General features: G+C 47.9%; 1 protein-coding gene across 4 annotated transcripts in view; it reads right to left on the bottom strand.

Annotated features, from left to right (window-relative positions):
• CFDP1 (craniofacial development protein 1) overlaps positions 1-19,822 on the bottom strand; it is a 126,925-nt gene that overhangs the window by 71,530 nt on the left and 35,573 nt on the right. For all 4 annotated transcript variants that reach the window (XM_074969049.1, XM_074969051.1, XM_074969052.1 and 1 more), the window contains exon 5: positions 5,641-5,751. In XM_074969049.1, coding sequence (XP_074825150.1) covers positions 5,641-5,751 — 111 coding nt within the window. The remainder of the gene's footprint in view (positions 1-5,640; positions 5,752-19,822) is intronic.

Here is a 19,822-nt window from a genome sequence, read left to right as displayed (position 1 = left end):
TAAAGACACAAATCAGGCCTGTTAGTAATTTTCTTACCTGAAAGTATATTGGCTGGTTTTCAAACTGGGAGCAGAATTCTCTGAAGCATGTTTACCTTTGTGCTTAAAGGAAAGAGTCCCAATGGATGGTCGGAGCAAACGCACCAGGATGGATTATCCCCAGTGACATGTACAAAGAAAATCACGTACAGCAAAAGTCTACCAGGAAGCCTGCTTAGGGCAGCAGGATATTAGGATATTAGAGCAGTGCACACTGGACCTGTAAGAGGCTTGCATAGACTGACTTTGCAACAGTCTAGTGCCCTTTGATTTTTTCCGACTTGAGCTCGTTCCAAACACTGAACTAAACAAAGCCCCATAAAATTACGTATTTGCCATCATGACAGTATGCTGTAGGGTTTAGAGTGTTTGGGGGCATACACGCCAGCAAAGGGGATGTCAGAAGTGCTTTTGGCTGTGTCAAGTCATTAGGCTGTGCCACAAACTGCTGGTCTGCAGCTAAATTTTACTCTACAACGCCAGACCATGCACGACATGCCTCCCCTTCCTGGCATGCCACCCAACTCGTCAACCTTGGCTCATGTTTTCAGCAGGCTGTTTCTGGTCTCTTCACTCAACTGGATGGGGGTCTAGTGATGGGCAACTGGCCCCATTTCATTCACTCAAGAAGCAGGACGTTTTAAAGGAGTGCCCTCATTACTCACTCAATATATTTGGGTGGGGTGCTAAGACTTCTGGGGGCACATCCCATGATTCTTTGCACTGCAGTAAACTGAGTCACACTACACATTATTGCAAAGTGTATTGTGAGAGAACTTGTCTGTCCTTTCTTGGCACTCAGAGGGAACTGTGGGGAGGCAGTGCAGGAGGTGCTAATCTGTACCCACCCTGCACACTGCTTATGTTAACAGCTGACAAGTTGTGTTCACCTGAGCCCTGTATCTCCTGACAGGCAGCCAACTCGAGTTCAAAGCACCCACATTCCAGTGAAGGGTGCATGTGTGTGGACAGGACTCGAGTTAGAGGCAACCCTTAACCCGAGTTAACTTTGTCGTGAAGACTGCCCTACATCACAAGCATGCTATTCCATGATTCTGTCACAAGTGACAATACTAAGCTTATATACATATTCATTTCTCTAAGGACCAGACTCATCCAAGGAGCATTACAAGTCCTCATAACGGTCTATGTTTACATTTCCCCAATTTAGCTAATGGGCAAGACAATATTCAGATGGATAATTTCAGAGTGATGATCCAGCTGCAGATGCTGAAGAACTCAAGCTCTACTAGTTAATATCAGAATTAACTCACACCAAGAAACTGTCCTTTCAAACCTGCTTTAAGCTGATAGAAATAACAATGTAGTGGTTTTCATTCTACCCACATTCCAGTCAAACCCATTTTAGGTTTCTTCAAACAGAAAGAATCATAGAATATCAGAGTTGGAAGGGACCTCAGGAGGTCATCTAGTCCAACCCCCTGCTCAAAGCAGGACCAATCCCCAATTAAATCATCCCAGCCAGGGCTTTGTCAAGCCTGACCTTAAAAACCTCAAAGGAAGGTTCCACCACTTCCCTATGTAACGCATTCCAGTGCTTCACCACCCTCCTAGTGAAAAAGTTTTTTCTAATATCCAACCTAAACCTCCCCCACTGCAACTTGAGACCATTGCTCCTCGTTCTGTCATCTGCCACCACTGAGAATAGTCTAGATCCATCCTCTTTGGAATCCCCTTTCAGGTAGTTGAAAGCAGCTATCAAATCCCCCCTCATTCTTCTCTTCTGCAGATTAAACAATCCCAGTTCCCTCAGTCTCTCCTCATAAGTCATGTGTTCCAGTCCCCTAATCATTTTTGTTGCCCACCACTGGACGTTTTCCAATTTTTCCACATCCTTCTTGTAGTGTGGGGCCCAAAACTGGACACAGTACTCCAGATGAGGCCTCACCAATGTTGAATAGAGGGGAACGATCACGTCCCTCAAACTGCTGGCAATGCCCCTACATTTACATCCCAAAATGCCATTAGCCTTCTTGGCAACAAGGGCACACTGTTGACTCATATCCAGCTTCTCGTCCACTGTAACCCCTAGGTCCTTTCCTGCAGAACTGCTGCCTAGCCATTCGGTCCCTAGTCCGTAGCAGTGCATGGGATTCTTCCGTCCTAAGTGCAGGACTCTGCACTTGCCTTTGTTGAACCTCATCAGATTTCTTTTGGCCCAGTCCTCTAATTTCCTCTGTATCCTATCCCTACCCTTCAGCGTATCTACCACTCCTCTCAGTTTAGTGTCTTGCTGAGGGTGCAGTCCACGCCATCCTCCAGATCATTAGTGAAGATATTGAACAAAACCAGCCCCAGGACTGACCCTCGGGACACTCCACTTGATACCGGCTGCCAACTAGACATGGAGCCATTGATCGCTACCCGTTGAGCCCGACAATCTAGCCAACTTTCTATCCACCTTACAGTCCATTCATTCAGCCCATACTTCTTGAACTTGCTGGCAAGAATACTATGGGAGACCATGTCAAAAGCTTTGCTAAAGTCAAGGAATAACACATCCACTGCTTCCCCGCATCCACAGAGCCAGTTATCTTGTCATAGAAGGCAATTAGATTCGTCAGGCATGACTTGCCCTTGGTGAATCCATGCTGACTGTTCCTGATCACTTTCCTCTCCTCTAAGGGCTTCAGAATTGATTCCTTAAGGACCTGCTCCATGATTTTTCCAGGGACGGAGGTGAAGCTGACTGGCCTGTAGTTCCCAGGATCCTCCTCCTTCCCTTTTTTAAAGATGGGCCCTACATTAGCCTTTTTCCAGTCATCTGGGACCTCCTCCGATCGCCATGAATTTTCAAACATAATGGTCAATGGCTCTGCCATCACATCCACCAACTCTTTTAGCACCCTTGGATGCAGCGCATCCGGCCCCATGGACTTGTGCTCGTCCAGCTTTTCTAAATAGTCCCGAACCACTTCTTTCTCCACAGAGGGCTGGTCACCTCCTCCCCATGCTGTGCTGCCCAGTGCAGTGGTCTGGGAGCTGACCTTGTTCATGAAGACAGCAAAAAAAGCATTGAGTACATAAGCTTTTTCCACATCCTCTGTCACGAGGTTGCCTCCCTCATTCAGTAAGGGGCCCACACTTTCCTTGACTTTCTTCTTGTTGCTAACATACCTGAAGAAACCCTTCTTGTTACTCATAACATCTCTTGCTAGCTGCAACTCCAAGTGTGATTTGGCCTTCCTGATTTCGCTCCTGCCTGAGCAATATTTTTATACTCCTCCCTGGTCATTTGTCCAATCTTCCACTTCTTGTAAGCTTCTTTTTTGTATTTAAGATCAGCAAGGATTTCACTGTTAAGCCAAGCTGGTCGCCTGCCATATTTACTATTCTTTCTAGACATCGGGATGGTTCGTTCCTATAACCTCAATAAGGATTCTTTAAAATACAGCCAGCTCTCCTGGACTCCTTTCCCCCCATGTTATTCTCCCAGGGGATCCTGCCCATCAGTTCCCTGAGGGAATCAAAGCCTGCTTTTCTGAAGTCCAGGGTCCGTATTCTGCTGCTCTCCTTTCTTCCTTGTGTCAGGATCCTGAACTCATCCATCTCATGGTCACTGCCTCCCAGGTTCCCATCCACTTTTGCTAAGAGATGGCTTAGGTCTAGAAAAAAATCCCCAATAGAACGTGGACACATTTCTTTCGTGCCCTAGCTAGGTAAGAAGGTTGTCCTGAGTTTTTCAAGTCATTCATAAGGACAAGCGTCACAGATCCATGGAGTGGATCTGACAGTTCCTTCAGACCTTTAATGAGAGCTGGGCTCATCCCAGAGTTCGCCGCTTGAGCAGAATTAACGCTCAGAGTAACATTCTAGCTCAGCCAGGTGAGGGGTCCAGAACAAAAAGATCAGTAATAGAAATATCACTGTTGGGACAAGATGGTGTAACAACAGAATTAGAGCCTGATCCTGAGAACTACTGAGTCCTGGGAGTTGTGCATACTCAGCGCCTCTCAGAATCAGGCCTCCAGCACTCAGTCCTGCTCCCACTGAAGTTGATACAAAGCTTCCTTTGACTTTAACAGCATAGGGTTGGGCCTTATCTTTGAAAACTCGTGGCAAACGGGGGAAGTCCCGGATGACTGGAAAAAGGCTAATGTAGTGCCAATCTTTAAAAAAGGGAAGAAGGAGGATCCTGGGAACTACAGGCCAGTCAGCCTCACCTCAGTCCCTGGAAAAATCATGGAGCAGGTCCTCAAAGAATCAATCCTGAAGCACTTACATGAGAGGAAAGTGATCAGGAACAATCAGCATGGATTCACCAAGGGAAGGTCATGCCTGACTAATCTAATCGCCTTTTATGATGAGATTACTGGTTCTGTGGATGAAGGGAAAGCAGTGGATGTATTGTTTCTTGACTTTAGCAAAGCTTTTGACACGGTCTCCCACAGTATTCTTGTCAGCAAGTTAAGGAAGTATGGGCTAGATGAATGCACTATAAGGTGGGTAGAAAGCTGGCTAGATTGTCGGGCTCAACGGGTAGTGATCAATGGCTCCATGTCTAGTTGGCAGCCGGTGTCAAGTGGAGTGCCCCAGGGGTCGGTCCTGGGGCCGGTTTTGTTCAATATCTTCATAAATGATCTGGAGGATGGTGTGGATTGCACTCTCAGCAAATTTGCAGATGATACTAAACTGGGAGGAGTGGTAGATACGCTGGAGGGGAGGGATAGGATACAGAAGGACCTAGACAAATTGGAGGATTGGGCCAAAAGAAATCTGATGAGGTTCAATAAGGATAAGTGCAGGGTCCTGCACTTAGGATGGAAGAATCCAATGCACCGCTACAGACTAGGGACCGAATGGCTAGGCAGCAGTTCTGCGGAAAAGGACCTAGGGGTGACAGTGGACGAGAAGCTGGATATGAGTCAACAGTGTGCCCTTGTTGCCAAGAAGGCCAATGGCATTTTGGGATGTATAAGTAGGGGCATAGCCAGCAGATCGAGGGATGTGATCGTTCCCCTCTATTCGACACTGGTGAGGCCTCATCTGGAGTACTGTGTCCAGTTTTGGGCCCCCCACTACAAGAAGGATGTGGATAAATTGGAGAGAGTCCATCGAAGGGCAACAAAAATGATTAGGGGTCTAGAGCACATGACTTATGAGGAGAGGCTCAGGGAGCTGGGATTGTTTAGTCTGCAGAAGAGAAGGATGAGGGGGGATTTGATAGCTGCTTTCAACTACCTGAAAGGGGGTTCCAAAGAGGATGGCTCTAGACTGTTCTCAATGGTAGCAGATGACAGAACGAGGAGTAATGGTCTCAAGTTGCAATGGGGGAGGTTTAGATTGGATATTAGGAAAAACTTTTTCACTAAGAGGGTGGTGAAACACTGGAATGCGTTACCTAGGGAGGTGGTAGAATCTCCTTCCTTAGAGGTTTTTAAGGTCAGGCTTGACAAAGCCCTGGCTGGGATGATTTAACTGGGAATTGGTCCTGCTTTGAGCAGGGGGTTGGACTAGATGACCTTCTGGGGTCCCTTCCAACCCTGATATTCTATGATTCTATGATTCTTACTCACTAAGTGGGGCTCCCTCCTCCCCACAAACTCAGGCACCCCCTAGATGTAAAACACATGCACTCACCCAGAGACTGTCGGAAGGGAAGCAGGAGCCGCTGGCTGCACTTTCTCCTTCTCTTGCTGCTTCAGAAAGGATTTGGCTTCTTTTGAGGCAGCATCTACTTCTTTAGTCACCCTGTGGCACAGGAGAGACAAAGCCACGTGTCAAAGCAGAGACTCACACAGAATGGGAATCAGAGATCCAGCAAGGGAGCACAGGAAATATCGGTATCAAAGGCGATCCTGGGCCACATGCATTGTGTTAATTCCCCTTCTATTAACCACTGCAGGTGGAATCAGCATGTCTTGTTGAGATCCCATTCCAGTTGCAAACCATCTGTGTTCACGTCACAATGAAATGATCATGAATTAGAGCTAACAGGGCTTTAAAAATTAACAGAAATGTTTATTCATTCAAACAGGCCCATCTCACCGGAAGCTACTGAATACCTCAAATGGATCACTGGAGGCAAGTCTGGTTTTTAATTGGGTGCTTGATTGCCTCATTTGCTGGTCTTCTGTAATAGCATCTCTCCCACCCACACGTCTCCCAACAATGGACTGGGCTGGCAACTACCCCCGTGACTGATGCTGGAGCAGGGAACATGTCTATAGAGACCATGCTCCGACTTAATGCTGAAAGCAGAAATTTGTGACAATTTTCTAGCTGCTATTTTTGTTTCACGCCTAGGGGATACAAAATATTGAACTTTTTTTTAATAAGTCAGTATTGCATCTGCTATGGAGAATACAAATATTAGAAAGAAAATATCCAGAAAACCACTTTATAATGAATCATTCAAAATATCCAGCTACTTTAGCCTCCTCGTTTTTGCTGCCTGCCCCTAGCGATGTGTGTTTCAGGCACTCAGCTGTTCCTAATGAGATTGTCCTGGTTTGTCAAACTAAAAGCCTCACTCCCTTAAACAAAACTTAAAGCCTCTCACAACCTACTTGCAGTTCAGCCTCCACAGCCTGAAAACACCCTAAAGGAAGTGGTGTGCCTCCACGCAGCCAATCACTGCTCCCTTTGGACAGCCTCAGCGCCACCCACCACCAAACCTCACCTCCATTCATTCCGTTTGCTGGATCTGCCAGCTGAGCAGACTCATTTTCAGGTCAACACAAATGCTGGTTCTTCTCCGAAAGTGACTGTAAAAATCTCTTCCTCCGATTCCTAAGACCTGCTCCCTGGGAAAATCCAGACCCACCGCTGCTGACCTTTTATTCCTCAGAACCCTGCTGAGCCAACACAGCTACGAAGAGCAAGCTGGAGCCTATTAGGTCCTGTAGCGGTGTGGCTAACCCATTCCTAAAATAGAAGGGGTTAAAAGCAGCCCTGGAGAGGGCAGTGGCTGGGGATGGCTGACTGGGGAAGCAGCCGCAGCTGGGCCACGCCCCAGTCAGGCCCCAGCTGGCCTGTATGAAAAGGCTGGGAGCCAGAGGCCCCAGGAGTCTCTTTCCGGGCTGGGAGAGAGCAGGGCCTGGCTGCCTGCCTGACAGGGTACTGAGGGTGGTGCTGTGCTGGGGAAGGAGCAGGCTGAGAGGGGGCGCTCCAGGCTGGCAACTCCCCAGGCTGTAGGGCCTGGTCCAAGGCCCATAGAGGTACTGGGAGGCAGAGGAAGGCAACGGGTCCGAACCCCCTTGCCTACGATGAGTGGCCTTTATACGGCAGTCTGCCCCAGGGAGCGGGGGCTTGGTGATGACTGGCAGTAGCCCAGACTGAGGCAAGGTGGGGATAGTGGGTTGGGGGTTCCCCAGGAAGGGGAGACCCAGAGGCAGAGTGTGGGGTTACTGCTAGGGGGCAGAACCCCAGAGAAAGGGGCACTGGGGTCTGTGAGGGACACGGGGGCCAGAGCTGTGCGGATCACCGGCCTGCAGACGGCGCACCACGTTGGAAAGAGCTAAGCCGCGAACCAGCTGAGCGGCGGCAAACCAGCTGAGCAGCGGGGGACAGCAGAGCAGCACACAGCAGGAGTTTGCCTGGGAGTTCGCCTGGAGTGAGCCCAGTGAGGCTTACATCTTGTCAACTTCTCTGAGGAAGCTCATAGTAGGAAGGTGATATGGAAGGGGGGGGTTCAGCTGTTGTTACCTGCACTGGATGTGCCATGTTTGTCTTTCTTCCACAGGACAGAAGCGACTTTGTCTGTACAAAGTGCAAGCTGGTCTCCATATTGGAAGAGAAGATTGAAGGACTGGAGCAACAGATAACGACCCTGCGTTGCATGCGAGAAACTGAGGATTTTCTGGAGAAAAGTCAGGATATGCTTCTACGGGCACAAAGCTCTAAAGATTTAGAGCAGGTTGCACAGCGGAGCCAAGAGGCCAGTGAAGAAGCTTGGCAACATGTGACCTCCAGAAGAAGAAGGGGGAATGTCCGGGTTTCAGCAACGCAGACACAGGTAACTAACCGCTTTCATGTTCTCTCCACAGGTACTAATGCGGAGAGTGGACCAGATGATACGTCTGAGGGAAGGGAGCAGAAGGAGACTCTGCTGGTTGGAAGGCATGAGATGCACTGTCCTGAGATGGGGGGTTCCATGACCACCAGTCCCAAGAGAAGGAGGCGGGTGGTGGTGGTCGGGGATTCTGTCCTCCGGGGGACTGAGTCATCTATCTGCCGCCCTGACCAGGAAAACCGAGAAGTCTGCTGCTTGCCAGGGGCTAAGATTCGCGATGTGATGGAGAGACTGCCGAGACTCATCAAGCCCTCGGATCGCTACCCCTTCCTGCTTCTCCACGTGGGCACCAATGATACTGCCAAGAATGACCTTGAGCGGATCACTGCGGACTACGTGGCTCTGGGAAGAAGGATAAAGGAGTTTGAGGCGCAAGTGGTCTTCTCGTCCATCCTCCCCGTGGAAGGAAAAGGCCAGGGCAGGGACCGTCGAATCGTGGAAGTCAACGACTGGCTACGCAGGTGGTGTCGGAGAGAAGGCTTTGGATTCTTTGACCATGGGATGGTGTTCCATGAAGGAGGAGTGCTGGGCAGAGACGGGCTCCATCTTACGAAGAGAGGGAAGAGCATCTTTGCGAGCAGGCTGGCTAACCTAGTGAGGAGGGCTTTAAACTAGGTTCACCGGGGGAAGGAGACCAAAGCCCTGAGGTAAGTGGGAAAACGGGATACCAGGAGGAAGCACAGGCAGGAATGTCTGTGAGGGGAGGGCTCCTGCCTCATACTGAGAATGAGGGGCGATCAGCAGGTTATCTCAAGTGCTTATATACGAATGCACAAAGCCTTGGAAACAAGCAGGGAGAACTGGAGGTCCTGGTGATGTCAAGGAATTATGACGTGATTGGAATAACAGAGACTTGGTGGGATAACTCACATGACTGGAGTACTGTCATGGATGGTTATAAACTGTTCAGGAAGGACAGGCAGGGCAGAAAAGGTCGGGGAGTAGCACTGTATGTAAGGGAGCAGTATGACTGCTCTGAGCTCCGGTACGAAACTGCAGAAAAACCTGAGTGTCTCTGGATTAAGTTTAGAAGTGTGAGTAATAAGAGTGATGTAGTGGTGGGAGTCTGCTATAGACCACCGGATCAGGGGGATGAGGTGGATGAGGCTTTCTTCCGGCAACTCGCAGAAGCTACTAGATCGCACGCCCTGGTTCTCATGGGTGACTTTAATTTTCCTGATATTTGCTGGGAGAGGAATACAGCGGTGCATAGACAATCCAGGAAGTTTTTGGAAAGCGTAGGGGACAATTTCCTGGTGCAAGTGCTAGACGAGCCAACTAGGGGGGGAGCTTTTCTTGACCTGCTGCTCACAAACAGGGAAGAATTAGTGGGGGAAGCAAAAGTGGACGGGAATCTGGGAGGCAGTGACCATGAGTTGGTTGAGTTCAGGATCCTGACACAGGGAAGAAAGGTAAGCAGCAGAATACGGACCCCGGACTTCAGGAAAGCAGACTTCGACTCCCTCAGGGAGCGGATGGGTAGGATCCCCTGGGGGACTAACATGAAGGGGAAAGGAGTCCAGGAGAGCTGGCTGTATTTCAAGGAATCCCTGTTGAGGTTACAGGGACAAACCATCCCGATGAGTCGAAAGAATAGTAAATATGGCAGGCAACCAGCTTGGCTTAACGGTGAAATCCTAGCAGATCTTAAACATAAAAAAGAAGCTTACAAGAAGTGGAAGGTTGGACATATGACCAGGGAAGAGTATAAAAATATTGCTCGGGCATGTAGGAATGAAATCAGGAGGGCCAAATTGCACCTGGAGCTGCAGCTAGCAAGAGATGTCAAGAGTAACAAGAAGGGTTTCTTCAGGTTTGTTGGCAACAAGAAGAAAGCCAAGGAAAGCGTGGGCCCCTTACTGAATGAGGGAGGCAACCTAGTGACAGAGGATGTGGAAAAAGCTAATGTGCTCAATGCTTTTTTTGCCTCTGTCTTCACTAACAAGGACAGCTCCCAGACTGCTGCGCTGGGCATCGCAACATGGGGAGTAGATGGCCAGCCCTCTGTGGAGAAAGAAGTGGTTAGGGACTATTTAGAAAAGCTGGACGTGCACAAGTCCATGGGGCCGGACGAGTTGCATCCGAGAGTGCTAAAGGAATTGGCGGATGTGATTGCAGAGCCATTGGCCATTATCTTTGAAAACTCGTGGCGAACGGGGGAAGTCCCAGATGACTGGAAAAAGGCTAATGTAGTGCCAATCTTTAAAAAAGGGAAGAAGGAGGATCCTGGGAACTACAGGCCAGTCAGCCTCACCTCAGTCCCTGGAAAAATTATGGAGCAGGTCCTCAAGGAATCAATCCTGAAGCACTTACACGAGAGGAAAGTGATCAGGAACAGTCAGCATGGATTCACCAAGGGTAGGTCATGCCTGACTAATCTAATCGCCTTCTATGATGAGATTACTGATTCTGTGGATGAAGGGAAAGCAGTGGATGTATTGTTTCTTGACTTTAGCAAAGCTTTTGACACGGTCTCCCACAGTATTCTTGTCAGCAAGTTAAAGAAGTATGGGCTGGATGAATGCACTATAAGGTGGGTAGAAAGTTGGCTAGATTGTCGGGCTCAACGGGTAGTGATCAATGGCTCCATGTCTAGTTGGCAGCCGGTGTCAAGTGGAGTGCCCCAGGGGTCGGTCCTGGGGCCGGTTTTGTTCAGTATCTTCATAAATGATCTGGAGGATGGTGTGGATTGCACCCTCAGCAAATTTGCGGATGATACTAAACGGGGAGGAGTGATAGATACGCTGGAGGGCAGGGATAGGATACAGAGGGACCTAGACAAATTGGAGGATTGGGCCAAAAGAAATCTGATGAGGTTCAATAAGGATAAGTGCAGGGTCCTGCACTTAGGACGGAAGAACCCAATGCACAGCTACAGACTAGGGACCGAATGGCTAGGCAGCAGTTCTGCGGAAAAGGACCTAGGGGTTACAGTGGATGAGAAGCTGGATATGAGTCAGCAGTGTGCCCTTGTTGCCAAGAAGGCCAATGGCATTTTGGGATGTATAAGTAGGGGCATAGCGAGCAGATTGAGGGACGTGATCGTTCCCCTCTATTCGACACTGGTGAGGCCTCATCTGGAGTACTGTGTCCAGTTTTGGGCCCCACACTACAAGAAGGATGTGGATAAATTGGAGAGAGTCCAGCGAAGGGCAACAAAAATGATTAGGGGTCTGGAACACATGACTTATGAGGAGAGGCTGAGGGAACTGGGATTGTTTAGTCTGCGGAAGAGGAGAAGAATGAGGGGGGATTTGATAGCTGCTTTCAACTACCTGAGAGGTGGTTCCAGAGAGGATGGTTCTAGACTATTCTCAGTGGTAGAAGAGGACAGGACAAGGAGTAATGGTCTCAAGTTGCAGTGGGGGAGGTTTAGGTTGGATATTAGGAAAAACTTTTTCACCAGGAGGGTGGTGAAACACTGGAATGCGTTACCTAGGGAGGTGGTAGAATCTTCTTCCTTGGAAGTTTTTAAGGTCAGGCTTGACAAAGCCCTGGCTGGGATGATTTGATTGGGGATTGGTCCTGCTTTGAGCAGGGGGTTGGACTAGATGACCTCCTGAGGTCCCTTCCAACCCTGATATTCTATGATTCTAAGTCCTGGATGACCAGCAGGAGATGCTGCTGGGTGAGTCTGGCTCCTTTACAGGTCCCTACATGGGACATGAAACAATTGCTGACTATAGACTCAGACCTGAGGGTTATCGTGATCATCTAGCCTGACCTGTGAATCGCAGGCCACAGAACCTCACCCACCTACTCCTGTAATAGATCCATAACCTCCAGCTGAGTTATTGACATCCTCAAATCTTGATTTAAAAACTGCAAGTTACAGAGAATCCACTCTAGTTCAAATCAGCAAGTGACCCTGCCCCACGCTGCGAGGAAGGTGAAAACCCCCCAGGGTCCCTGCCAATCTGATCTGGGGGAAAATTCCTTCCCAACCCCAAATATGGCGATCAGTTAGATCCTGAGCACGTCAACAAGACCCATCAGCTAGACACCTGGGAAATAATTTTCTGTAGTAACTCAGAGCCCTTCCCACCCAATGTCCCATCTCTGGCTGATGGGGATATTTGCTACTAGCAGTTGCAGACTGCTTACAATGCCATGCGGCCCATCTCATCATGCCATCCCCTCCATAAACTTATCAGTCTTAAAACAAGCTAGGTTTTTTGTCCCCACTGCTCCCCTTGGGAGGCTGTTCTGGAACCTCACTCCTATGATGGTTAGATACTTTCATCTAATTTCAAGCCTAAAACTGTTAATGGCCATTTCCACGTTATATCTATTTGTTCTTGTGCCCATATTGGCCCTTAACTTAAATAACTCCTCTCCCTCTCTGGTGTTTATGCCTCTGATGTATTTATAGAGAGCAATCACATCTCCCCTCAGCCATTGTTTGGTTAGGCTAAACCAGCCAAGCTTTTTGAGTCTCCTCTAGTAAGGTAAAAAGAAAAGGAGTACTTGTGGCACCTTAGAGACTAACCAATTTATTTGAGCACGAAAGCTCAAAAGTGCCACAAGTACTCCTTTTCTTTTTGCGAATACAGACTAACACGGCTGTTACTCTGAAATCTAGTAAGGTAGGTTTTCTTTTCCTCGGATCATCCTAGTAGCCCTTCTTTGCACCTGTTCCAATTTGAGTTCACCTTTCTTAAACATGGGAGCCCAGAACTGCACACAGTATTCCAAGTGAGGTCTCACCAGTGCCTTGTATAATGATATCAACACTTCCCTGTCTCTACTGGAAATACCTCGCCTGATGCATCCTAGGACTGCGCATCACATTGATGTCTCATAGTCATCCTGTGATCAACTCATACACCCAGATCTTTCTCTCTCTCTGTCACTTCCAACTGATATGTTCCCAGCTTATAGCAAAAATTCTTGTTGTTAGTCCCTAAGTGCATTCCCTTGCACTATTAAATATATCTATTATTCCAGTTTTCAAGGTCCTCCAGATCTTCTCGGATGATATTCTGATCCTCCTCCATATTGGCAAGACTTCCAACTTTGCATAATCCCAAATCTTATTAGCACTTTTAGTCCCACTTTTCATGCCAAGGTCATTTATGAAAATGTTAAATAAGACTGATCCCAAGACTGATCCCTGAAGAACTCCACTAATAAGCTCCCTCCAGCCTGACAGTTCCCCTTTCAGTATGACCCCTTGTAGTCTCCCCTTTAACCTATGTTCCAATCAGTTACACCAGAGCACATCAAAGGAATGCAATGAGGTTACACAGGGGTCACTGAGATCAGAATCTTGCCTACAGACTCGTTTATTACAGTTGATGTGCAAGAGGAAAACCCAGCCTAAGTCTCAGACCCTTGGATAAGTTTCCAAGGCTGGCAGGAGAAAAATGCTTTAGACTTGTTGACTTAGAGACATTGACAGGGGAACAGATGAGGAATTCCCAGTGTGTTGTTTATAAAGAGTCAACATTCAGCAAAAACAGCACCTTAAGGCCAGCAGGAAGCGATAAGGTGAGGGGATGAAAGAAAAAGACCTTCATCTTCCTCCCTGCAGCCCAAATATGGAGGGAAAGGAATGTTGAAAAGTAAATTAACATCTGTGCTAATTGATTCTTGCCCCAGCCTTGTTCATTCAGTGCAGAAAGGAGAAATTAGCTTCATTTAGCTTTGCCACCTGCATTTCCAATGGGCAGCTGTCATGTGGACTGAAGCCGTTTCAAAGCAAGGAATATTTACAAGTGTTTGCAGATCAGATTGAAAGGGGAAAAATTAATTCAGGAAGAAACAAAATCCTTGTTACAGCAGCGTTACAATTTAGAACATCCAGAGCACGCTACCCATGCACAGCCCTCAGAGATAATGCTCATGTCGTGCCATATTTATATACCAATGGTTATTGTACTTTTCATTAATTTCATTAGACAGAATAAACTCATCGCCTTTATGCAGCAATTAGCTGGAACTCCCCAAGAAGCCCTAACAGCGGTGAATGCCGGGCTCAGATTAAAACCATTGCAGTGTCTATTTTTAAATGCACCAGCTTGAGGAAGCGGCTCAATTCCCCTCACTGCTGTGCAGCAAAATCGGTTCTCGTGCATTTTGCACAAAGGTGACAGCTCATGGAGATGCTCTCCTGGCTGTTATCACCCCCGCACGTGCTTTCACCCAGTCCTGAAGCTTGCCTCCAAGGCATAAACAAACAGCCATGAGAAACATCAAAGCAACTCAAGGGATACAGGAGTTCAGACATGGAACGGAATTCTATGGCTCTAGGCCCCCTGCTCTCCAGTCTGCCCCGGGGGAGCTTTCTGCTGGGGAGCCAAACTAGCTGTTCAACTCCAGCAAATTTTTGGCACTTGATAGCCTTGGCCTGGGGGAGACAGCGAAGAGGGAGGAGCAGTCTGGGAATAAAGCAAGGGTTACAGGAAGAAAATTGGAACTGGGAGCATGCCACTATTAACTCTGTATGCTCCGATCAAGAATAATGGCCCATAAGCTCTTTGGAGCAGGGACAGCATCCCTGACAATCTATTTGTACAGCATCTAGCATAATGAGACGCTGATCCTGATTGGCCCCCATTACTCTGGTACCTGAGCACCTCACAATCTTTACTGGATTTATCCTCATCTGCACCCGTGAGGCAGGGCAACCCTATTACCCCATTATACAGATGAGGAATGGAGACACAGAGAGACTAAGTGACTTTCCCAAGGTCACCCAGGCAGTCAGCAACAGAAGAGGGAAGTGAACCCGGGTCTCCCACATCCTAGGTTAGTGTACCTAATAATAGCAGTGATTGCATGGGAGCGTATGGTGGTTTTGCATAGATCCTCTCCTACTGGTGCTGCCTTCAAAGACACACAATTGGGAAACAGCTCATAATATTCTGCATTTCTGGAGCTCTTTGCCTCAGGCAGTGCTCCAGCATTTAACCTCACAACCCCACTGTGCTCTTGGTAAGTCTGATGCCCACTTCACTGCTGAGCGAACTGCAGTGCACAGTATGTGCCCAAGGTCACAGAGCCAGGAACAGCACCCAGGAGTCCTGGCTCCCTCTGCTCTGATCACACCACAAGACACCATTGCCCCAGATTATTAGGAAAGAAACTGGCCAAAGAACATTATGAAGTTTAAGATTCCCAAGAAAATACCTGACTAGATTTGCTCATGTACAATGTGACAAAGACCATACAGCTGAGATGCCCAGTGAGCACAGTCACATTAGCTGAGCTTCCACAGTTCACCCCCACCTAGTGCTGAATCTGGCAAAGCTACGGCTAGGTCCCTCAACGCAAAGGCAGGATCAGTACCGAGGAGGCCCTCTGCACTTCATTGGGAGGAAACAGGCTTGCTTCACACCTCGGCTTAGAGCAACAGCAGTGGTGGTTGGAACAACAAAGCACTTTGTCTGCAATAATTTACCATTCCCTTTGGCCTGTCAACAGCTGCTCTGAATTTATTTTTAAAAAATCATTAGCCATCGCAGCACCAAGATACAGATGCGGTGCACAGCCTGTTTTGCCAGCACCACACAGCTGGGGACGGAGACAAGCGTCAGAAAACGAATTAAAATGAAGATAATTATCTTCGAAGATAAGTCCATCACAAGAGAGCTATACTGCCTCATAAAACGACACAAAAGCAACTCAGCAGCAATTTATGGCTGGGCCAATGCCGGCAGTGACTTTGCATCATTCCAATGTAACTGACAAATGAAAGAATATTAAAAGGCTTTAATGGGCACCAGCTCAGAGCATGTACATTTCATCCGTCCTCAGATCCCTGGCCAGGCGAAAGTAATAATGGAGGCCAGGTTTTCAAGAGACAATAGCTCACCATGTGCTAACCTAGGCACTCCCTGCTCTGCAGTGACAGAACCGGGAGCTGCTACTCCATCTGGAAGAAATCACAGTCACTACTAAAGAAAATTACAAGACCTTTTGCTACTAAATAGTTGGTAAGTAACTATTTGCCTGGCTGTTTACCAGGATCCTATTCACACTTTCTTACCCAGGAATAAACATGAAAATAAATATACTGTCAACATTAAAATAAGTACAGATGTGTCTCACCCACTCAGGTACCCTGTAATTTGCACACACAAATCTGCTGCCTCTCCTCATTTCTCCATAGAGATTTAATACAGTAGCCAAGTGTTGCAATGAATCTCCTCAGGCTTGTACAAAATATAATAATACAGAACATTATTGTTGTTTGTATGGCACTAGCATAAGGAAAGGCAGTGTTGCCTAGGGGATATAGCAATGGACTGGACTCAGGAGACCTGGCTTCTATTTCTGACTGCCACCGGCGGGCTGGGGACCTTATGCCAGTCACTTTCCCACTCTGTGCCTCAGTTTCCACATCTTTAAATTGGAGACGATGCTACTGACCTCCTTTGTAAAGCGGTATGAGATCTACTGATGAAAGGTCCTAAATAAGAGCTAGGTATTATTAGTGCCTGGAAACCCCTGACACAGAGCACAAGACAGCTGCTTTTCCAAAGACCTTACATTCTAAGTACAGTACTAACGATAACAGTAAGGGTGTCTAACATTTACAAGCGACATATGAGATCGAGTGAATATGTGAAAACTAACCTAAGTCACCTTTGTCTAACAAACGCATAAAGCACATTTTGCAGTGCAGTGACCTTGCTTTTGAGATGTTAAATTGTGAAACCCAGCACTTCACAAGTCTTCCAGTCATTAGTGAAGGTCTGACTACAGGGCCTGAAAAAGTTTAAGGACATTCTCCTCCTATCTGGCTAGTAGTTCTTTTGATCCAACTTTATAAATAATATTTCATTCATAGATCTTAAAGCACTTCACAAGGAGGCCATATTACATGTGGGGAAAATTAAGGCAAAGAAGAGTAAAGCAACTTGCCTATGGTCATGAGACAGGTGAGGTGCAGAGCTTAGAACAGAGCCCAGGACTATGGACCACATTGCCTCACACAACTTCACCGTGAACAGACAATACAAATACAATTTCCCTTAACGCAGCACCTCCTGTTTTTACCAGGAGCCTCATGCAGGCAGACAAGCAACCTTACCACCCCACTCTGCGTCCCCAAACTCAAAGCCTAAAACCAGTATTCTAACAACAATTTCTTAATGCTTTCCACAGATCCGGTCTGGTCTACACAGAGATTTTTACCACCATAGTTATACTGATACATCTTCTAACATGGATGCAGTTATACTGGTATAAATGTGCTTATTCTACTGCACCCACATTAAGGCAACTTTACCGCTCTAACTGTAGTGCTATAGTTAAAGTGGTACATCGTGTGTGCGTAGACAAGGCCTTAGAGTTACTGTACAGTATGCCTTCACTGCACAGTTAACCCAGGTGGATCAGCACCCAGGTTGGCCTAGCCTGGGTATGAGCAGCCACACTCCAGAACCTCACTGATGCTTCACTCACCCATGTGTACTGGGGGTGTATCCCAGGGTTCTCTGTGTTGAGATGCTCTATAATTCTTTCCCAGTCAACTGCGTCAATTGTGGGAGAACCTGTCTGCCCTTCAGGGGGAATTGTGGGAAAGCACTGGAGGACTGTAAGAACTCAAGTGGTTTAGCTGAATCCTCGCTACAAAATGGGTGGCCAGATGACCCAATTTTATAGGGACAGTCCTGATATTTGGGGCTTTGTCTTATATAGGTCCCTATTACCTCCCACCCCCTGTCCTGATTTTTCACACTTGCTACCTGGTCACCCTAGTCCCAGCCCAAGTTAAATATAGCCTGGGTTCTAACCGATACTCCCAGCAAAGTCAGCTAACCTAGGGTTAAAGCATCTCTAAACCCAGGTGTAACAAGGAGGCTGCTACCTTAGCACCCACTTGTGGCCAGGGGTGCCTCTGCAGTGTCCTGCCTCCTATTTCCCTTTCTTCAGGGCTCCTTAAACCACACTGTCTCTCTGCCAGTTGCAGCCCTTCTTGGGGTCTGGTTTCTCCATCAAGTTAACAAAGTTCTCAAAAACCAAACACAAAACCAAAATCTTCCACCCAGCCTTAAGCTGGGCACTGCCCCACCTCCGCAAGGTCTGAGCAGCTGGGGAAGATGCAAAGTCTGGCTTGCCTTCCTTACCTTCTCCCAAAGGAAAACAAAATGTTCAATTGGATGTTCTTCCCCAGCCCCAACTCCCTTCTTCAGGGACAACCGCAGGAGACCCTCTCTCCCCGCAGCTCCCCTTTAGCTCTCATCTCACTGAACTCCCCGACCCTTTACAGCCTGGTGCAGCCCTGCCTCGTTAACTGGCTCCTTTGGGAGCACCTGCTCTGGTAGAGGGGCGCTGGACCTATTTCAATCACAGGGGATCAGCCACCTCGTGACACCAGGTAAAGGTTGGTGTGTGTGGACACAACGGGGGCTTGGGCTAATACCTGGATCAGAGCTAGGTTAACTGCAGTGAAGACATACCCATAGTTACCCATAGTTGTTGAGCAGCTGTAAAAAAGAAAAAGAGACCTCCCACCACCACCATTTCCCATGCCAAGGAGCCCTTGCCTCCGCAAACGAACTGGGAAATGGGAGTAGAAGATTTTCAAATATAAATCAGGGTTTCAGAGCTATCTGCTCATGACAACAACCCTCTTAGCAACAGCAGCAACTAAGCCAATACAGCCTAGTTTCAATATTGCTTTTATAATGTTGAGTCAGTTTGGATAAAACATTGAACTTAATCTATTAAACCCTGAAGCTTAGTACTTGAATTCAATAGGAGAGAGGGGCTATAACATATTAGCTTTTCTCTGGTCCATATTCTGGCTTCAGGCACAAGTGAAACAAGTTTTGTGCTCTCCGCCTGGTCCTGGATAGATACTGGACCACATCCCTCACCTTGTTACACAATCTGACCTTCTGCCCCTGGGACGCAGAGGGCCGGAAATGCAGAATGCTGCAGGTCAGGACTCAGGGGCTTTGGCAGTCATATGAAGCTCAGTACTGGAACAGCAAGGGGGTCCTTATTGAGCAGAGCCATGTGTGTGAGAGGAAGAAAGGCACAGAACTGGTGTCCAGCACTAGAAAGGGAGGATAACATCAGGCCAGGAGAGAAGCACATGGGCAAAGCTCCATGAAGAGAGCATGCAGAGGATCTCTGCACTGCGCCTGGGTTATGACCAGCCCAGCCCTTATGCTACTGGTCTCCAAATTTGCACACAAGCCTTTCCCGACGCAGCTCAGCACAACAACGCTGGCGACACTGGCCAATGCAGCTTTCTTCAAAACAACAAAAGTGTTGGGTGAACAAAGAAGCATAGACTGAGAAGGTGTGTGCCAACACTGGGGTAGAAGGGAAATCCTTCAGTCCAGCCACACCCCTATCTGCAGTGCTAACCCTCCCTCCGCCCTTCTGTGCTCAGAGTGGCTCAGCTGGAGAATTCCTGCTCTTTTGCCTGTCACATCTCACAACAGCCAGCCCTGCTCAGGGATACTGCTCCAGCCTAGACCTGCTGGACAATCCTAATACTTCTTCCGCAATTCTCTGGCACAAATGGTGAGGGGAAAATTCGGCTAGTTATCCCTTTTTGAATAGTCCCAGCTGGGTTTGGCCTATTTTACAGGCCACCAGCTTTCTGTAAACACTGCAGAGCAGACACTTATTTGTTGCAGGTTTTTGTAAATCACTTTCCACCTCTCCTTTGGACTAGACAGAGAGGAAATGTTTCCCCTTCTGGATCTCACACACCCTAGCCTAATTGCTTGGGTGCTCTCCCCAGAGCTAGCTGCACTTTAAGAGGTAAGGGGTTCACCATCC

Source organism: Natator depressus, chromosome 12, assembly GCF_965152275.1.
Source record: "Natator depressus isolate rNatDep1 chromosome 12, rNatDep2.hap1, whole genome shotgun sequence".
Lineage (NCBI taxonomy): Eukaryota > Metazoa > Chordata > Testudines > Cheloniidae > Natator > Natator depressus.
This window is presented reverse-complemented; position numbering and strand designations above follow the sequence as displayed.